The sequence below is a fragment of the Rhinolophus ferrumequinum genome, chromosome 23 (genome assembly GCF_004115265.2).
Source record: "Rhinolophus ferrumequinum isolate MPI-CBG mRhiFer1 chromosome 23, mRhiFer1_v1.p, whole genome shotgun sequence".
In the NCBI taxonomy this organism is placed as follows: domain Eukaryota; kingdom Metazoa; phylum Chordata; class Mammalia; order Chiroptera; family Rhinolophidae; genus Rhinolophus; species Rhinolophus ferrumequinum.
This window is the reverse complement of record NC_046306.1, coordinates 38,782,221-38,801,766: the sequence shown is the minus strand read 5'-3', so window position 1 is coordinate 38,801,766 and position 19,546 is coordinate 38,782,221. Positions and strand designations below refer to the sequence as shown.

The window sequence follows — 19,546 nt, the reverse complement described above, 5'->3', positions numbered from 1 at the left end:
CATATCTGTGTAGTTTGTTGGGAATCAAGCTCCATAAAAATTGGGACATACAGACAATGGGAAAAATGGGAGGTTTAAAATACAACGTTGGAAAGGGGGTGTTCGTGCTCCAGAAATGCTCCTTAAATGTTGTTTCTGCAATATTCCATTGAAGAAGGGGCCATGGAATGATCGGAGGTTATGGCACCCTGTACTCAGGACCAAAAAAAAACAAAACAACAATAATAAGGCGCGTTTATCGTTAACCCAAAGAGGAGATACTGAAGCCAGGGATGCGCTGGGGTTCGCCAGGCACACAGACAACGCAGGGCCGTGGCTGCGCCCCGAGACGGCTGGTGACTCAAGGCTTACGGAGACCGAGCTCGCGCAGGGGCCGCAGCGGGCAGAGCGGCCCCGGGGACCGTGCGGGGAAACCGTCGCGGGGGTGGACGGAGACTGCCCGGTGCGAGGTCAGGGGCGGCTCCTCCCGGGCCCGGCCCCGCCCGACTGACCTGTGACGCTGGCCCGGGTGACGCGCTGCACTACGGCTTTCATGGCGGCGGCTGGGGCGAATGCGATAGCGCCGCGCTCCTTCCGGCCTCGCGACTCTGCGAGTGGCTCTGGGGCCAGAGCCCTCTGCGGGTGACACCAGGAAGCGCGCCGATGGGCCCTATCCGACCAGTTTGAGGACGGGCTGCCGATGTCAGCCACACCCACCCATAGGTTAGGCCCGCCCACGTCGGTCACGCCTACCTGAGGCCTAACTATAACCCCTCTCAGACAGTGATAGGCCCCGCCCCATTCTCGTCCTGCTCCACCCACAGCTGGGCCCTGTGGGAACCCACGGATCCCCGTCCTTGCCCAGACTCAACTCTGCCCAGACCATGGTTTCTGCACCTGTTTTTTCACATCGCCAGGCCTAAATCCCAGCTTTGTCCTGAATCCTTATCCTAATTGTGCCCCTCCTTCCTCTTTTCATCCCTTGACCCCAAGATCCTCCCAAATTGTTTTTCTCTTGTCTTGCCTCCAGTAGCTTTTCAGACTGAACAGGAGCTGCTGCCTAAAATAGCCATTTAATTATTTAAGTATTCACTTGACTTAACCGTGTCATGGTAGTGCAGAGATTTATACTTGTAATTCTTATTTCTCCTCTAATACTAATACTAGCTCTCCCTTACAGTTGTTAGATTTAAATAGACTGTGTAAAAGTGCTTAGATAGCTGCAAAGGACTATACAAGTATTACCCTCACAAATTATTATCACTGATAAATATAAGCCCTTCTTAGTGTGTCTTCTTCTTATAGTTCTCTAATAGGTAGGTGTAGAATGATGAGATTCAGGACGCAATACCCCAAACTACAGCACCTTGGCAAACTGAGTATTTTAAGCTGAAGGAGTTTGCAAAAACAGCAGAAGCAGGAACATCATTCAGAGCTTCCTTCCCCTGACCATTTTTCCCTGGGACAGGTCATAAAACCCTCATGTGAGAAGTGTCCTTCCTACACCAGGAGGAAAGAGCATCCTTATCTCCTAAGAACAAGCAGGACTTGCTACCGTATTTCCCTGAAAATAAGACCTAGCCAGACCATCAGCTCTAATGCAAAAATTAATGTAAGGCCTGGTCTTATTTTATATATTATATAAGACCCGGTCTAGGTAAAATAAGACCAGGTCTTATATTAATTTTTGCTCCAAAAGATGCATTAGAGCTGATGGTCCAGCTAGGTCTTATTTTGGGGGAAACAATCGGGTCTTATATTAATTTTTGTTCCAAAAGATTCATTAGAGCTGATGGTCCAGCTAGGTCTTATTTTGGGGGAAACACGGTAGGTCTTCCCCAGTTTGCTACTACCTCATACTCCTTGACCTATCACATTCCTCCACAACTGCCCACTTTTCATCAAACCCAGCACAAAAACACTTTGGGTTTTCATTTCCCTATGAAGGCTCCCGTGTCATGTGTTGACTGAGGTCAGGCACATGTAAAACATAAATTTGTATGCTTTTCTCCTGCTCATCTGTCTTTGTCAGCTTAATTTTCAGACCCACCCAGGGACCCTACGAGTGTTGAGGAAAGCTTTTCTACCCCTTACAACAAAAAGCATTCAAATAAAGAACAAAGAACAGTCTTTTGGCCAGAAAGACTACAAACTAGTGTGCTTGAATGTTAACACTACACCCTAAATTACCTTAATGAAGTAGCCAAAGTTAACGTCACCAGTAATAAGACAAATATAATATACTCCCTGGTAGTGCACTGAGAAAGACGCAACATCAGTTTTACGGTATTTCTGCCAAAAATGTATGATTGTATGGGGGAGGAGTCAAGTTTCCTCTACCCCAAAGTTCTTTCAGTTGGTTTAATAATCAAATAGACATGAGGCAGATTACCAAGTGAAAATAACCAAATTTAATACATATTTATGTATCAGAACCCCACATACATGCAAGAGTCAGAGACCCCACATGCATGAGTGGTTCAAAGACAGAAAGGGAAAATGGGTATATAAGACATTCTCAATGAGCAGGGACAGCTGGACCCCAGAGTTTATTTTTGTAGTTTTCACCTGGTCAGGCCTGGCCCTGTGCACTCCAGCTCAAAGGGCCCAAGACCTGGCAAGCAGGCCCCAGTGGTCATCTGCTCTGGGCTTGGGCCGGCTCTTGGCCCCCACCTATACCCCCTACCTCCTTCATTGGGCAGTGTGCACTGAATGGCACTTGGCTGCAACTCGCTTGTTTCCAATAAGTTTCTGTTTAAAGAAAATAAAAAGACATTCTGAGCTGGGGATAAGGTAAGGTGCTTTGGGTCTTCAAAGGGTCATTGCAAGGAGAATACATGTTTAGTAATTAGTAGTTTGCCCTGCGCTATAGATAGGTCAAAGGAGGTTATCTCTGATAATCTCTTATTATGGGCAAAGTCCCAATTCAAATTCTTCTAGGTAGTTAAGGGAGGGGCAAAAGTTTCTCTTGAGCCCACAGCTAAAGTTGCCTTTAGCTCAAAACAATCCACATACCGCAGAGGCACAAAATGGAGTGGCTCTTTCTGAACCCCCCAGTTCCCTCCTTAGAAACATCCCTGGAAGTTTCACATTCCAGAATTTGGGCTGATACGATCTATATCACATTAAACCAGTCTGTCTTGAGAAAAGAGTTCAGTTAAAGAGTTATTTCTCATTTCGAAGTGGTGATGCCGGTGGGCTCCCAAAGGTAAGCCTATGGTGCAAGCAATCAGGTATTTAGTAAGAGGCATCTCTATAGAAACAAAAGAAAACAAAAGCTGATGACTGGAACAGACTATAACCTTAGTTTGAGTGCTAAAGGCAGGCAGTTGAGCAGATTTCTAGATGTGTCTCAAATCATCTTCAGGTGGAGTGAACACACGCAGGTAAAGTCTGATAGATTCTCGTGGTCTGAAATTTGAATGTTTCTGGTGATCTTTCTGCAATAGGCAAGAAGATTGTCCATAGATGAGCTGTTGTGGTGATTTCTCTTAAGTCTATTATCAAGTTGTCCAACTTTAGCTTGCATGGCCTTGGGAAAACGGCAGTTTCAGTTCTCAAAGATTCCAAGTCAAAGGATGAGAGAAAATTGGTAACATTAGTTTGGAGAGTCATAGGCAGAAATTGGAGGGAACTAGAATTCAAGATCCAGTCAACAAGTAGAAAATCAACAAACAAATAAACAACAACCAGAAAAATAAGATAATAGCACTAGAATCTAATATCCACAAAGGTATATGATAGTTTCTATTGAAACATAATTTTTTTCTGCAAAATCACCATTTTTACCAGAGAGCGAAATTAAGATTAATTTATTTGCAAAATAAATTATTTGAATAAACTTGGACTGATTATTTGTATAAGACCAGCAAGAATAATAATTAACCACATAGGCTCTTTTAAATCTGCTTTGCTGGAATTTTTCATAAGGAATCTTCAGAGTGAACTTTAAAAGGCCTCGAAAGGACAAAAAAGCCAAGGCAAGGACTTGCCATCAGACGTTGCCTGCAATAACTATAGATTTGGTTGAGTTCCTCCTCTCAAGCTCCCCAAAATATTCCAAGGTTCCTGCACCTGCCAAGAAGTAAGATTCTTTACTCACCTGGTAAGGCTGCTGGGAGCCATGTAAGCAAGGTATCAGGCCTGTCTCAAGTCACTCTTAGAGCTATTGCATCATACCTAAGTCTGTGCATGTCTTTCTCAAACATGACATTCCAGTCAAAGCCTTGATAATATAGTTTCCAATTGTGTCCTGTAATAAGGCAACTAGATTCTTTTTGAACTTATACAAATAACAATATTGTCATGAAAATGAGGACACACTGCGAGTTTCCTACTTCTAGAGGGATCAAGTAGGGAAAACAGGGCAAATGTTTCAATTCTGCTTACAAAGGTATAATTTACCAAAGTGTAGATGGCTTTAGGAAAAAAACTGTCCTTATATCTGGGGGAAAAAAATGAATCAGCAATGTTCCTAACAAAATCATAAAAATTGTAACCATTCTCATCAGTCAGTCCTGTGTAATTAAAACTTCTTGTGCTCAAATCCAGTAGTTCCATTAGTTCTCTTGACTTTGCCTGATAATTGATGATAGGGTCAATGATAATTCCAAGAAGTTTTCATGACTGTCTGTCATGGCTCATGATTTGCCCAGTAAAGTGGGTGCCTCAATCACTAGAGATTGTTGAAAGTACACCCCATTTCTAATAGGGAAACACATTTTCTAATAGTTTCTTTGCCACTGTGAGGGTACTAGCCTTTCACCAGAGGGCTTTAACCCATCCAGGAAACATGTAAGAACATATTGATAATGGCAGGTGAATAAAGTCCTGCATAAATGTACTATGATGATGAAGGAATGCAAAAAAAAAAAAAAAAAAAAAAGCAAGGAAAAAAAAATGGGGTTTGCCAAGGAGCCCAAAAGAACCAAGGGGTTGTCTTGGGTTTCCCATAGCCCTATTCATTTAATTTACAGCCATTGTTTACCTTTACAATACACCCTAGAAACTTACCATCACTTATTTTATAACGCTTCCCATGCAATTTAACACACAAAATAAGCCTAATTAAAATTTCTCTTTTGTAAGGAGATAAAACAAATCTTTTGAGGTATTCCAGGGGCCCATTCAGGTCAAGGCTCTATTTAAATCTGAATTTGGGAAGTTTATCAAAATATATCAAAAGTTTGGACATTTGACTAAATAGGATCATAAGTCATTATGATGCAGTATTAATTATCCATTTAACCAGTGACAACAAAAGATTTCAAGGACAAATACAAGTTTACAAAATTGTTAGCAAAACTTAGTTCTTACCATGCAAGAGATTGCTTTCCTAAGTAATAAAGGACCTGATTAGGACAACATAAAACACAGAAAATTATTTTGATAAAACTGGATGCTTGCTTTCCAGGCAGAAAACTTTTTCACAATATCAATAGCAAACAAATAGGACAAAAAAAAAAAACCCAAACTTTGTTCTTTTTAGCAGAGAGAGAAACCAAACTCTAATTTTACAACAGCTTACTTTTGATATTTAAATTCACTTACTTAAATTTATTTCAATCTCACCCCAATAAATTAAAAAAAAAATGTATTTCAATCTTATTCAGCTTAACCACTCATACAATTTCCTTTCTCAAGATTCCTTTTTGATTAACTTTCTTCAACTTCCAGTGTCCCTTTTAGTGTGTCTCTTGTCACCTTACCCATTCAGAAATAATCAAGACAAAAATTGTTCCATTTTCCTTAATGAAAAAACATCTCCATATCTCATACCTTTTTGAAAGCCAAATATATCCTTTTCTTGTATAGTTGTTTTCCCTATTATTAATTTTTGTAGCTTTAATTACATATATCAGAATCCCTAACCTTTAAAAATCTTAATTTCTAGTGAAAACTAAAAAGCAATTGTGAACAGTTACAACAGTATACTTTTAGATTAATACATTTATGAATACATTTTATAATTTCTAGAAATACGTATTTCCCCACAGCAGAAAAATTTTTAATGTGGCACAACATAGGTTTACTAATAGACCCAAATATCTTTAGTTCTTCTATAAGAAGCAAAAAGTAGATAAATCTATGTTGAATAATTAATGTTTCAGTGTTTTATCTTATTTGGAAATGGTCCAGACATTCAATGAATATTCATCATTTAATTTAGCTAGGAAAATTTTAAAGTTTCAAGTTACCAAAGCGATTTAGGAAACCATTTATGGTACACATATGTCAACATATGAATGTCCAAACTTGTAAAAAAGTCTTATAGGAGTTTATTTGAGCCAAACAGAGGCAGGTAGGCTCAGTGAGTGACTGACAGGCCCTCGTAAGATCACAACATACTCTGCTTTAATTCTGAGCTGTCCATACACATTTTTGATAAACAATCCCCCGATATAAGCTCACTTATGTGGGTTTGTTACTTGCAACCAAGAGACCAGTGAAGAAACTAGCGCAGCACTCTAAGGCAGGAATCATGTTGTCTCAACTTTGTATCCCATGTGTATAATATTGGTAGCCACAGTTGGGGTTTAAGTCATGTCTACTGAAAATGAGAGGTATTTGTTCTGGTCCTAAAGAACAGGTTGAGTCCATTTAATTCGGAAGTTATAATCTAATTCATAATATACTTACCAAGTATCCAACAGTACCCAAAGGACTGCTATAAATCCCAAACTGAACATCCAGATTTGCTGAATCTAACCTTAAACGCACCACTAAAGCCATGTCTGACAGCCACATGAAAGAAATGCAAAGTTCATGAACTAGTTTCAGAAAAGCAAGCTTATGGAAGTTCAATTTCACTTCAACCTTTCACTCATGTAAGTACAGAGGGACACCTCTTGAATATGCAAGTTTACTTTTCCTCAAAGAATTATTTATTGCCTATTATTAGTGATTATATTTTACAGCAAAATTAAATTAAATGTATACACTTTTCACAAACAGAAAATGGAAATCAAGGCATCCATCAATTTATATGTTGAACCAAAGTCCTGGTTTTCAGAATTTAGCAGTCAATCATGATTCTGGTCCAGGACCACCAGTCCATGATTTTAAATAGTTGATGATCTTGTCAGTAATTGGAACAAAATCTTCTTTATACGTGACAATCGTTTCCACATAAAACCCTTTTGGAGGCTCAATTATTTCACTTATTGAGGCATCCTTTTCCTCTAATTCACCACCTTTAAAAAAAAATGGAACACGTGAATTATTAATTTTTAACTTAAACAGCAGTGATTAAAATTATTAGTAAAGTCTTATGAATAAAATAAACTAAGGTAAGAACTACCCCCACCCCCATCAGATTCCTGACACCACTTGCTGTAAATAAGAAAAATAAATAAAATGTAACTACAGACACTGAAATGTTTTAAAAGGCTCAATACTGAACATGTGTACTTTCAAGCTATTGATAGTCTTCATCACCAAATGTGATCTTCAGCACACTTCTCACATCACAACTTTACTGAGATATACTTAACATTTCATACAATTAACTCACTTAAAATATAACATTCAGTGTTTTTTAGTATGAGATCTGTTTAACCAGCACAACAATCAATTTTACAATATTTGTATCCACAAAAAGCAGCTCCATGCCCTTTAGTTGTCACTCCCCATCAAGTCCTCCCCGTCAGCGCCCGGAAACCACTACTCTACTACAAGTATCTATAGATTTCCAGCACATTTTAAAGGCTAAGGAATTTCCTTTTCCACCCAGTCACTGGGCAAGTTTTAATACTCCTTGATTGGTAGAAGTGCTGAAACCGCTCGCCAGATGCGACGAGCACTAATGTTACAGAAGCATCACCTCTTTAAAATCACCGTCCAATGTCTTTGAAATTCCATCTCGAACCTTAAAGATTCTGCAAATTCTGAGTATGGGGATGGCCTCATTTAACTAATAAACAAGATTTAGGTAAGAGGATTTAAAAGGCAGTTCCTGGCAGATTCCATTATAATGAATGGCTCTAAACAACTGTTCCCGTTTTGCAAAATAAACCTCGGGCCCAACGAAGCCTCCTGTATGACCCCTGAGGTACGCCCCCACGGAAGGCTGAATGTCCGGTGAAAGGTCTTTCCGGAGAGCCGTACCTGCTGGCTTGCTCTGTTTCCGGCCGAAGAAAACCAAAGAGCCCAAAAGGGTCCAGGTGCCCAATGCGTAGACCGCGGACATTCGCCGGTACCAAATCGTAGCCTGGTCAGGACGCATGGCGCCACACGGGGAAGGCCTCGAACGTCAGACACTGGGGCTACCGGGCTTCCCATCCGCGAGTCGCAGCCGCTGCCGCTACCTCCAATGGGGAGCTGGCCCCCGGATCCGCTTCCTACGCTGGCCCCGATGCATCCTGGGTCTTGTAGTCCCGAAAGTCGCGCCGAGAATTGGACTCAGGTGTGGAGCTTGGGTAGGCTGGATTCTGGTACTTGCTGCGAACGCAATACGATACATACCAAATGATCTACCAAATGACAATTTCTCTGAGCTAACGTCTCACTTGCAAAATTGTAACGCCTTCCTTAATAGTCTTCAGATGGTATCTGTAAAGGTTAATTCCATTCCTCCTGCAGCTCTCAGATTTGCGAAGGTAACACCTGTTTCATCCCGCAACTCATCTTCCCCATTTTCCTTTCTGGAACCCTGTCTGGGTGAGCCTTCAGACCCTCCACGTCAAAACTAATCCCTCCACTGTGCTCTGGGTCCCATTCCTTACTGCTTCCTCCGGGGCCTTTCCCATTAATTACACTCTTTAACTCTCCCTCAGCCACCTCCCACACAGTTTCATTTTTACCCTTCATACAAACGTACCCATATCTCAAACGCAAAAAATCTCCTTCGACTGTGTCCGCTACAGCTTTTCCTTATTAATACATTTATTTCTTCAAAGCATAATCTACCCCTACTCCAATAGACCGAACAACTTGAGAGCAAAAGTGATGTACTTGGCATAAATGGGCACTCAGTATAAATTGCCATATCCAGTAACTACTGTTCAGCCATAATCAAACTTGATTTCTAAAGCATTTGACACCATTGACCCCACCTACTTCTTTTTATGGCTTCAAAAACATTTTCTTCGGTATGTCCACACTTCAGGGCTCTTTCTACAATTTCATCCAATAGAAATTGGTGTTTTAACATGCACAAAAATTAACTGAATGGATCATAGGCTGAAATGTAAAACTAAAACTACAAATCTAAAAGGAACCATAGGAGAAAAATCTTTGCCAACTTGGGATAAACAAAAATGTCTTCGAATACAAAAAGCATGAAACAAAACAAATACTGACAAATTGGGTATTTTCAAAATCAAAACTTTTGCTCTTCAAAAATCAAGGTTAAAAAATTGAAACAAGCCACAGAATATTCAAAATACATGTATTTGACAAAGAACTTATATCCACAATTATATAAGGGCACTTAAAACTCAATTATAAAGACAACCCAACTAAAAAGCAGGCAACAAACTTGAACACTTAACAAAGGAAAATATACAAATGACCGAGCCCAGGGACATCACTAGTCATTACAGAAATGTAAATTAAAACCACAACTAGACACCATTCCACACCGATTAGAATGACTGAAAATTAGATTGAGAATACCAAGAGTTGTAAGGATTTGGACAATCAGAACTCTTTATGATGGGAACAAAATGTCACCCCTCTGCAATACTGGCAGTTTCTGAAAAACGTGAACTACAGTTGCCGTATTCAGGCATTTCATTCCTGTTTACCCAAAAGAGATGAAAACAGTACAGTCACACAATGACATGTATATCTACAGAGCTTTATTCATAAGAGCCAAAAAATGGAAACAATCCAAATGTCCATCAACTAGTGAATGGATAAATGAAATGTGGTATAATATACTGTTTGGCAATAAAAAGGAACTACTGATCCATGCAAGTACATGAATGAATCTCAAATGGATTATGCTCAGTGAAAGCCAGACACAAAAGACACCAGACATAAAATTCTAGAAGCAAATTAATCTATACTGAGAGAAAGCTGACCAGTAATTGCTTACAGCGGCCAGATGTGGACAAAGGGAAGGACTAAATGATGCCTGAGGAAACATGGCGGGCAAAGGAACCATATGTTGATGGTGGTGGTTTCATGGGTATACACAATCTGTCAAAACTTACCGAATTGTACACTTTAAATGGGTGCAGTTTATTGTATGTAAATTATACCTCATAAAATTGTTTAAAAAAAACTATTAAAATTGGTATTCTGTTCCAAGCTTGCTTCTCTTCTCATCCTGAGCAACTTAAGTTATTTACTTTATATGCTAATGACTCAAATCTACTCAATTCTCCTGAAAGCAAATCCATATTAATTACTGCCAACATGCTGGGCATTTTCACCGTTGTAGCCTACAAGATCCTTAAACAAATAATGTCCAGGATTAAATTTATCAATGCTACACCCCAACAAGAAAGAAACTTCTCCTTCCTTTTCTGTAATTCAGAGGATGAGAAACTTGGACTCATCCTCTCTTCTAACATGCCATCTATAATCTGTCTAAACACCTGCCTCTGTTCAGACCTCACTTGGATTCCAGCCTCCTTCTATATATGCTGTTACTCTCCTAGTTATTAAAACCTGTAACTCATCATTGCACATCCTAAGATAAATCAGAGGCTTTCCTTGCCTTTCAGATGGAGGTCAGCTTGCTTCGGCACACAGGGCTCCAGTGTACCCCTCTTGAGACGGCTGCTCTCCACATAACACTAACCTCCACCTGCACACCCTATCTGGAAATAGCTAAGTTTTTTATATTAGGTCACCCAGTGGTGCCACCCACCCCCAGCATCGTAACTCATTGTCACTGGAGAGAACGCCTGAGAGAGCTGGGTCTATCACATTCTTCTGTTAATTTGAGACAGGCCCAAGAAGGAAATTTCGGCCCTGATCTGTATATAGTGTTAAACTGGATACACAGTTTCACATACTCTTCTATATGATGTATCTCATTTAAAAATTATGTACAAAAAATAAGTATTCAATGGAAAAGGTGCACAAAATAAAAGCCCTTGGCATCTAAAATGTAACTGTTTAACACCTTGATAAGATAGGAAACCCTCCCAGAATATAGAGCAGAGGCAAAAAGGCAGTACAATACAAATTAAAAAGATAGAATATCAGAATCAATCCAAATGGTTCATCCATTTAATAGGTACCAGATTTACTTTTCTACATAACACTCATTCTAATAAATGATGTAATTTACTTCCAATTTTTTACTTGTCCATCTTCCCTCACTAGAACATAAGATAAGCTCCATGAGGGCAGGAATATTTGTTTTATTGTCTACCTTCCCAGTGCCTAGAGGATTACTCTGTGCATAGCAAATACTTAAGAATTATTTACTGAATGAAATAGTTGCTCCAAAGTTCTGAAAGAGAAAATTATTTGGGGCTTAGAATTTTAAACTCAACAAAGCTGTCAAATATGAAGACAGAATAGATTCAGTGAATTATCTTCCATGTACTTTTTTTTAGGAAAAATCATTTGGGATGGCAAAATGACTTAGGGAATAAAAGGAAAAGTAGAACTAACCCAGGAGTCCAAACAAAAAAAATCCTGGATGACAACTGTCATAGCAAGTGGCCTATGTTTACAGAGATCATTAGTGACCTCTAAAGACTACTCCATTGAACATAATAATAAGCTGGAATTCCTTAATAAATAGAGAACAAAATCTTCTCAAAAAACAAAAAGTAGAAACTCTAAGAGAAAACAACAGGAAATATAAGAAGCCATAATAATCCAAAAAGGAAGCAAACCAATCTATGGAATGCTAGAATGTAAGAAAAGGGACTGATTTTGTCATTAGGATTGTTGTCCTTTAAATGAAATAGGGATTACTGGGACATCAAACCCCTGGAGAAAAATGTAACGTTACCTGACTGAAACGTGAATAATATTTACATTATTACAATTGCATAAAATATCTTTATTAGTTTTCAACTTTCAGAATCAACTTTGCGACAAAAGACATAATTATAGTTATAGGTTAGAATGTAAATTTTACCAACCTTGATAATATAAAAATAAAGGTATAGCTGATCAAAATTGAATGGTAAAAAGGTAGTAAAATCCTCATTCTTAAAAATCGGAATTGAGAGATACTGGCTAAAATTGACATCAACAACAAAAAGCTTAAAAGGAAAGGTTAAAGCAGTTACCTCTGAAGAGTAGGTCTAGGCATAGGGAGTAGAGGAAACTGTTATTTGTTATAAGCTCTTTAGGTTAAGATTGTTTCTGTTTTTTTTTTTTTTTTTTTAACGTGCATATATTACACTGTGATTAAAAAGTAGTACCTGTTAAAGTTATTTTACTTGTGCCCAAGATAAATGTGTTGTCACTCTGTTAGAGCCACTTATGCCCATCAGCCACTCTTCTGTCTACCTAGGTTGGGCTGTTTACATGGAATGTTATATATGAATTAGGGACACTGTCACTCTAGACCACGCTACCTCAACAAAGTTTCACATTTTTCAAACTTTTCCTTGGTCTGTTAACATTTAGACAGTAAATGAAGATTAAGTTCAAGAAATATCTCTTGGGGGAGTCGCTTAAAAAACACACACACCACAGAGAGACCTCAGGAAATCAAATTTGTATTAGCATTATTTTAGCCAGTGCTTTCTTCATCCAGATTTATTTCCCTTCTGGGACCTTCATGGTTTTCATCTAAGCAAGTTGCCAAAACATATTACTTCTGATTTTATATAGACTATCAAGTTAGGATACAAAAAGCATTTACAAATAAGTACCAAAACATTTATGACCTTATAATTTTATGATGCAAGAAAAGGGGCACAATAAGAAAAACAAATAAATTATAATCTAAAGAGTTACATACAACACTTCCTTTGATTATTTATTAAAATCCACAAGAAAAGTGAAAGGAATGTTAGTAAGCCTTTATAAACAATTGTGAACACAACTGACAGTGTTTTCTTCAATTTCCTGCTCACACCCCCAACTTAAGAGGCACTGGAGACAGCCAGCTTCTTCAAATGATCCATGAACACCTGCAAGCTAACGTCGTCAGTTAGGATGGGTGCTCCCGTTTCCTGAAATTTAATGATAAAGGTTTACTAGCAGGTATCTCAAAAACTGTTCAGAATTAATGAGTTATTAAGGACTCAGAAAATTCACAAGTGTTGGTCAATTCAGAACATTTACAAGTATTGTCCCTTCTGCTGTGAGTACTCCTGCCAACCCCATCCTCTGCCTAGCTAACGAATTATTTCAACTGAAGCCTAAATTTCTCACAAAACCCTTCACTGACCCACTGAGCTCAGGCCATCCCTGCCACTAGACAGTTGTGAGCATATCCTCTTCTACTTCCCCACTCTCCACAGTTCGGAGGATTCATCCAGAGTCTGGCTCCCCACCAGGTACGAGCTCCTAGAGGCCCGCACACCCTGCCTCGCATCTTCCCCACCACTCTGTCACAGCACCTAGCCAGATGCTCTTAAATGCTCTGCTTACAACAGAAGCTTAATAATGGCATATTCACAAATGAGTGAAACATATCTCCACTGAACAGATGGGTATTTGTACTATCAGAAAATGCTTATGATTTATATAATGTTAAGGGAAAGAACTGAACAAAAATCTTGATTTCTCAAATTTGTAAAAATTTTTTTAAAAAGTAAAGAAAAAAGATATACATGACATACACGTTTTATATTGCCTAGCAAGATGCCACAAGTAGTTAACTCTAGATAGCAGCACTATAGGTAATTTTAATTTTCTTTCTTACTCTTTTTTTACATATTCAAATTTCCTAAAATAAAATTATACTACTATAATTAGGAAAATGCAAGCATGATTCAAAATTTTATAAGAAGACTTCTGGGAGGAAGGAGTAGATGTACTTTTTCTTATTTTGTTCACTACATACAACTAAAAACCCTGGACATATTATATAAAACAAACATAAGAAGATTCTGAAAAGTAGAGAGAAGACAGCAGACAAACTAGGGACCCTGGGGCCCAAGGAGAAACACAGTGTTGAGTTCCCTGGGTTTTCTTTATGCCTCACACATCCCAGACTTGGAGCTAAAGAAGCTGACAAATGGTCACTGAGCATAGACAAAAACAACAAAAGCCCACTTTCTCTAACCAAAGAACCACGACAGCCCAGCAAGACAGTAACAAGGGACCCCAAAACAAACCCACCAGGGCCGTGTCAGAGAAGCCCAAGTATAGTGCCAGGAATGTCATCCCCAGTAGTCAGTAAGAAGTCACCTAACCCCTACAGTATCAGTAGAGACCCTTAGGGGAGGCAGTAATAAGATGTCCCTCCCCCACCCACGGTGGGGAGGGGGGTGGTGTTAGAGGAGATCTAGTGGAGACGCAGCACTTTCACCACCACCCAGCAGTACTAAGGCCATCTCCACAGCAGGATCAGTGGAAGCTACATAGGGAGCTGGAATCCCCATCACCCAGCAATAACAAGGAATCACCCCCAACCTCAGGTGTCAATAGAAGCCAATGGAAAACCAGGACTTCTATTTCCATCTGGCAGTAATAAAACAATGTCTTCCCCTGCCCTGCCCCTCCCCTGCCAGAGCTGCATGACAAAAAGCCAACTAAAACAGCAAGTTTAAATATTATACATCCAGAGACTGATAACACATATAAAAATGTTCATGTTTCAATAAAAAACACTTGTCATACCAAGAGCCAACATCTCAAAGTGAATGAAAAAAAGAGTCAACAGATGTTAACACCATGTTGACAACAATGTTAGAATTATCTGACAAAGACCTTAAAGCAATAAAAATGCTTCAATGAGCAATTATGAACACACCTAAAATAAATGAAAAAATACAAAGCCTCAGCAAAGAAACACAAAGTCTCAGGAAAGAGGTGGAAGACATAAAAAAGAACCAAATGAAAATTTTAAAACTAAAATATACAGCAACAAATAAAAAGCTCAGTGTATAAGCTCAATAGCAGAAAGGGAACACAGAAAATCAGTAAACTGGAAGACAAAATAATAGAAATTACCCAACTGAAGAACAGAAAAAAAATAGATGGAAGAAAGAATGTGCAGGGCCTCTGGGAAGTGTAGAAGTACAAAAGACCTAACATTCGTGTCACTGGAGTCCAAGTGAGAAAAGAAAAGGAGGGCAAGATGAAAAAGTATTCAAAGAAATAATGGCTGAAAACTACCCAATTCTGGCAAGAAACAAAGTATACAGAATCAAGAAGATGAGTAAATTCCAAAGAAATCCACACTAACACACACGATACTTTAACTTTTGAAAACTAACAACAAAGAAAAGAATCTTGAAAGCAGCCAGAGAAAAATGACACCTCATCCACAGGGCAAAAACAGTAAGAATGATAGTGAATTTCCAGACAGACCACAGAGGCCAGAAAAACGGAAAATATTTTTTAACTGCCTAAAAAAAAGAATGTCACTACCGTGTTTTCCCAAAAATAAGACCTAACTGGAAAACAAGCCCTAGCATGATTTTTCAGGATGACATCCCCTAAACATAAGCCCTAATGCGTCTTTTGGAGCAAAAATTAATATAAGACCCGGTCTTATTTTCGGGGGAATAAAGAATCTCAAATGAAGGAAAACTAAGAATCAGTCTATCACCAGCAGACCTATCCTCAAAAAATGGCTCAAGGAAAACTCTAAACAGAAAGGAAATGATAAAACAAGGATACTTGGAGTACCAAGAAAGAATAAAGAACAAAGTAAGCGAAAATATAGATAAATGTAATAGGCTTCCCATCCTCTTTTGAGATTTATAAATTGTTTCATTGAGAAACAATTGGTTGAAGAAAAACTGTAACTGATATAGGTAGAGGAAATATTTAACACAATTATATTATAAATGAAGCAGACATAAAGGGGTGGTAAGTATATCTCACTTTGTGTACTTCACTTGTACTGGTCAAAATGACAATACCACTGGTGATTCTGAGACTGCCGCACACAACTTATAGTCCACCCAAGTGGCTTCCAGTGGCTTTTCCATACAAATGGCCTTGTCTTGGCTCCTTCTGCAAACTTTCCTAAAATCTCTCAAAGATTCACAAATCGCAAACAAGCAGCATCTGTCCTCGGCGTGCCCCATACCTCTTGCTAAGCAGCCCCAAGCCTGGCTCTAGTGGTAGCCAGCGTTGGTCCGCAAGTTAGCCTCTCCGAGGCACCTCCAAGCACAGCATAGGTGGAAGACATCTGCAGATCACTCTGTGGCTCATACCAACTGGCCTCATGGGGCACAATACAGGCAGAAGATGAAATTGGCCTGTGGCGGGCACTTTCCAGGAGGCCCCGGGGCCTGCATGCCTAGTAGGAGCACCACTCAGCTACCTCCACAGATGATACACCCAAAGGGCAGACTGGGCAGATACCAGAGCCCCGATAAAGCAAATCCAGCTCCGTTGGGTCAGACCATGCACAACAGCTCCTCCACTGGAGTCAAGGCCAGTCCTCACCACGAATCAGCCTGAGTGTTAATCCCTCCCATTGATGTGCAAACAGCTACCAAGGCTCAGCTACAACAGAAGGGCACACACAACACATACAAGGGACACACATGGATCACCTAGCTCAGGTGACCAGGAAGGCTGCGCCACGGGGCCCCACAGCTCACCTACTACATAAGGCCAGTCTACGAAGGCCGAGAGACATAGCAGTCCTGCCTAATATATACAAACAAACATAATGGGGACACAAAAAAATATGTCCCAAAGGAAAGAACAGAACAAAGCTCCAGAAAAAGAACTAAACAAAATAGAGACAATCTACCAGATGCAAAGTTCAAAACACTGGTTATAAGGATGCTCAGTGATCTCAGGAAGAACTTCAACAAAGAATAGGAAACATAAAAATGGAGACAGAAAACATATAAAAGAATCAGTCAGAAATGAAGAATACAATAACTGAAATAAAAAATATATTACAGGGAACTAACAGAAGATTATATGAAGCATAGGATCGAATCAGCTATTTAGAAGATACACAGCAGAAAACACCCAATCAGAACAGCAAAAAAAATTTAAAAAATGGGGATGCCTATTCCCCCGAAAATAAGACCTAGTGGGACCATCAGCTCTTATGTATCTTTTGGAGCAAAAAGTAATATAAGACCCAGTCTTATTAAAGACTGGGTCTTATAGTAAAATAAGGCTGGAACTTACATAAGACTTGGTGTTATATTATAGTAAAATAAAACTGGGTCTTATATTAATTTTTGCTCCAAAAGACGCATTAGAACTGATTGTCCGGCTAGGTCTTATTTTCAGGGAAACATGGTATATACAATGGAATATTACTCAGCCATAAAAAAGGATGAAATCTTGCCATCTGCAACAACATGGATGGACCTGAGGGTACTGTACTGACCGGAGTAAGTCAGAGAAAGACAAATGCCATATGATTTCACTTACATGTAGAATCTAAAGAACAAAATAAATGAACAACAAAACAAACTCATAGATACAGAGAACATGTTGATGGTTGCCAGATGGGGCGGGGGGGGGGGAGAATAAGGCAGTGGGCGAAAACGGTGAAGAGATTAAGTACAAACTGGCAGTTACAGAAGAGTCATGGGGATGTTAAGTATATAGCTATATACAAGGAATACAGTCAAGAATGTTGTAATAATGACGTATGTTGTCAGATGTGTACTAGATTTATTGGGGTGATTACTTCGTAAGTTATATAAATGTCTAATTCCCATGTTGTACGCCTGAAACTAACATAATATTGTATGTCATCTGTAATTGAAAATTTAAAAAATTATTAAAAAAATAAAAATGCAAAAAAAAAATAACAAAATAAATGAACAAACAAAACAGAAACAGACTCATAGATGCAGGGAACAAGCTGATGGTTGCCAGTTGGGAAAAGGGGTTGGGGGGCGGGGTGGAAAAGGTGAAGTAATTAAGAAGCACAAATTGGTAGTTATGAAATAGTCCGGGTACATAAAGTAAAGCCTAGGGAATATAGTCAATAATATGGTAATAACTATGAATAGTGCAAGGTGAGTACTAGGCTACTCAGGGGATAACTTTGTAAATTATATAAATGTCCACTCACTATGCTATATACTTGAAACTAATATACAATAATACTGAATGTCATCAATTGTAATTGAAAAATTTTAAAAAGAGGGGGAATGATGAAGGGGAATAAGGGATTAAAAACAAAGAAAATACCAGTAAACTGAGAAGCTATGCATATATAATAATGCTCTACACTCTAGAGCAACCAGGAGTAACCACTAAAAAAGCTTCACAGAGAGACACTCAAAAACACTATAAACAAGTTAAAACGGAATTCTAAAAAATGTGCAAGTAATTCACAGGAAGGCAGTAAAGAGAAAACAAAAAAATAAAATGGCAGACTTAAGCCCTAATACATCAATAATTACATTAAATACTCGTATAAATAAATAGTCCCAATACATCAATTATAAGAATTCAGTAGAGTAGATTAAAAACCGTAACACAAGTATGTGCTGTCTATAAGACATTCACTTCAAATATAATGATAGAAACAGACTGAAAATTAAGGGATGGAAAGAGCTATATCATGCAAACAAAATTACCAGAAACAGATGGAGACATTACATAACGAATGATATAAGGTCAACCCACCAAGACATAGCAATCCTAAATATGTACGCAACAAACAACAGAACTGCAAAATAATGTTAACTAAAACTGATAGAACTCAAAAGAAAAATAGATAAACTCACAATTAGGGAGAGTTGCAAACTTCAATACCCTCTCTCAACAAGTGACAGAAAAACTGAACAGATAAATCAGCACAGATATATAAAAATTCTACATTATTAACTCACAGAATTTAATTAACATTTATAGAACACTCTATCCAACAACAGCAGAATACACATTCAAGTGACCATGGAACATATGCCAAGATAGATCATATCCTAGGCTATAAAACAAACTTCAATAAATTTATAAGAATTGAAACCATACCAAGTGTATTCTCCAACCACAATGGAATCAAAATAGAAATTAGTAACAAATAATAAGAAAATCTCCAAATACTTGGAAATTAAGCAATACTTCTAATCTATGAGTCAAGGAGGAACTCTCCAGGGAATTTTAAAAATCTGTATCAAATTGAATGAGAATGAAAATAAAACACATCAAAGCCTGTGGGACATAGCCAAAGCAATGCCAAGAAGGTAACAGCACTAAATGCATACACTGGAGAAGAGGAAAGTCTCAAATCAATATAATCTATGCTTCCACTTTAAGAACTTAGAAATGAGTAATATAAACCTAAAGCAAGCAGAAGGAAGAAAATAATAAAGATTGGAGCAGAAATCAATAAAATTGAAAATAGACAATAGAACAAGAAAAGGAAATAAAAGGTATTCATATTGTAAAGGAAGAAATAAACACTCGCTATTTGCAGATGACATGATTGCCTATGCTGAAAATCCCAAGGAATCTACAAAAAAACTCCCAGAATAAGTGACTCAGAAAGGTCACAGAATACAAGATAAACATACAAAAATCAATTGTATTT

The 19,546-nt window shown here is 38.5% G+C and overlaps 3 protein-coding genes across 3 annotated transcripts in view; all 3 read right to left on the bottom strand.

Annotated features, from left to right (window-relative positions):
- Positions 1 to 699, bottom strand: part of DTD1 (D-aminoacyl-tRNA deacylase 1) — a 205,426-nt gene extending 204,727 nt beyond the window's left edge. The window contains exon 1 of the mRNA XM_033095499.1: positions 492 to 699. Coding sequence (XP_032951390.1) covers positions 492 to 534 — 43 coding nt within the window. The 5' untranslated portion in view covers positions 535 to 699. The remainder of the gene's footprint in view (positions 1 to 491) is intronic.
- A 5,371-nt stretch (positions 700 to 6,070) lies between these two features.
- SMIM26 (small integral membrane protein 26) lies at positions 6,071 to 8,323 on the bottom strand. The gene is made up of 2 exons (XM_033094958.1): positions 8,086 to 8,323; positions 6,071 to 7,172 (listed from the first exon to the last, which is right to left on the bottom strand). Exons 1-2 carry the CDS (start codon positions 8,201 to 8,203, stop codon positions 7,006 to 7,008), a joined length of 285 nt encoding a protein of 94 aa, XP_032950849.1. The 5' UTR covers positions 8,204 to 8,323; the 3' UTR covers positions 6,071 to 7,005.
- Positions 8,324 to 12,601: 4,278 nt separating this feature from the next.
- SEC23B (SEC23 homolog B, COPII coat complex component) overlaps positions 12,602 to 19,546 on the bottom strand; it is a 40,961-nt gene continuing 34,016 nt past the window's right edge. The window contains exon 20 of the mRNA XM_033095022.1: positions 12,602 to 13,076. Coding sequence (XP_032950913.1) covers positions 12,987 to 13,076 — 90 coding nt within the window. The 3' untranslated portion in view covers positions 12,602 to 12,986. The remainder of the gene's footprint in view (positions 13,077 to 19,546) is intronic.

Coding starts and splice junctions, on each gene's coding strand:
- SMIM26 (XM_033094958.1), bottom strand. CDS start 8,203: ATGCGTCCTGACCAGGCTACGATTTGGTACCGGCGAATGTCCGCGGTC. Junction 7,173..8,085: donor GAAACAGAGCAAGCCAGCAG/GTACGGCTCTCC, acceptor TTTTTTTTAAAG/GTGGTGAATTAGAGGAAAAG.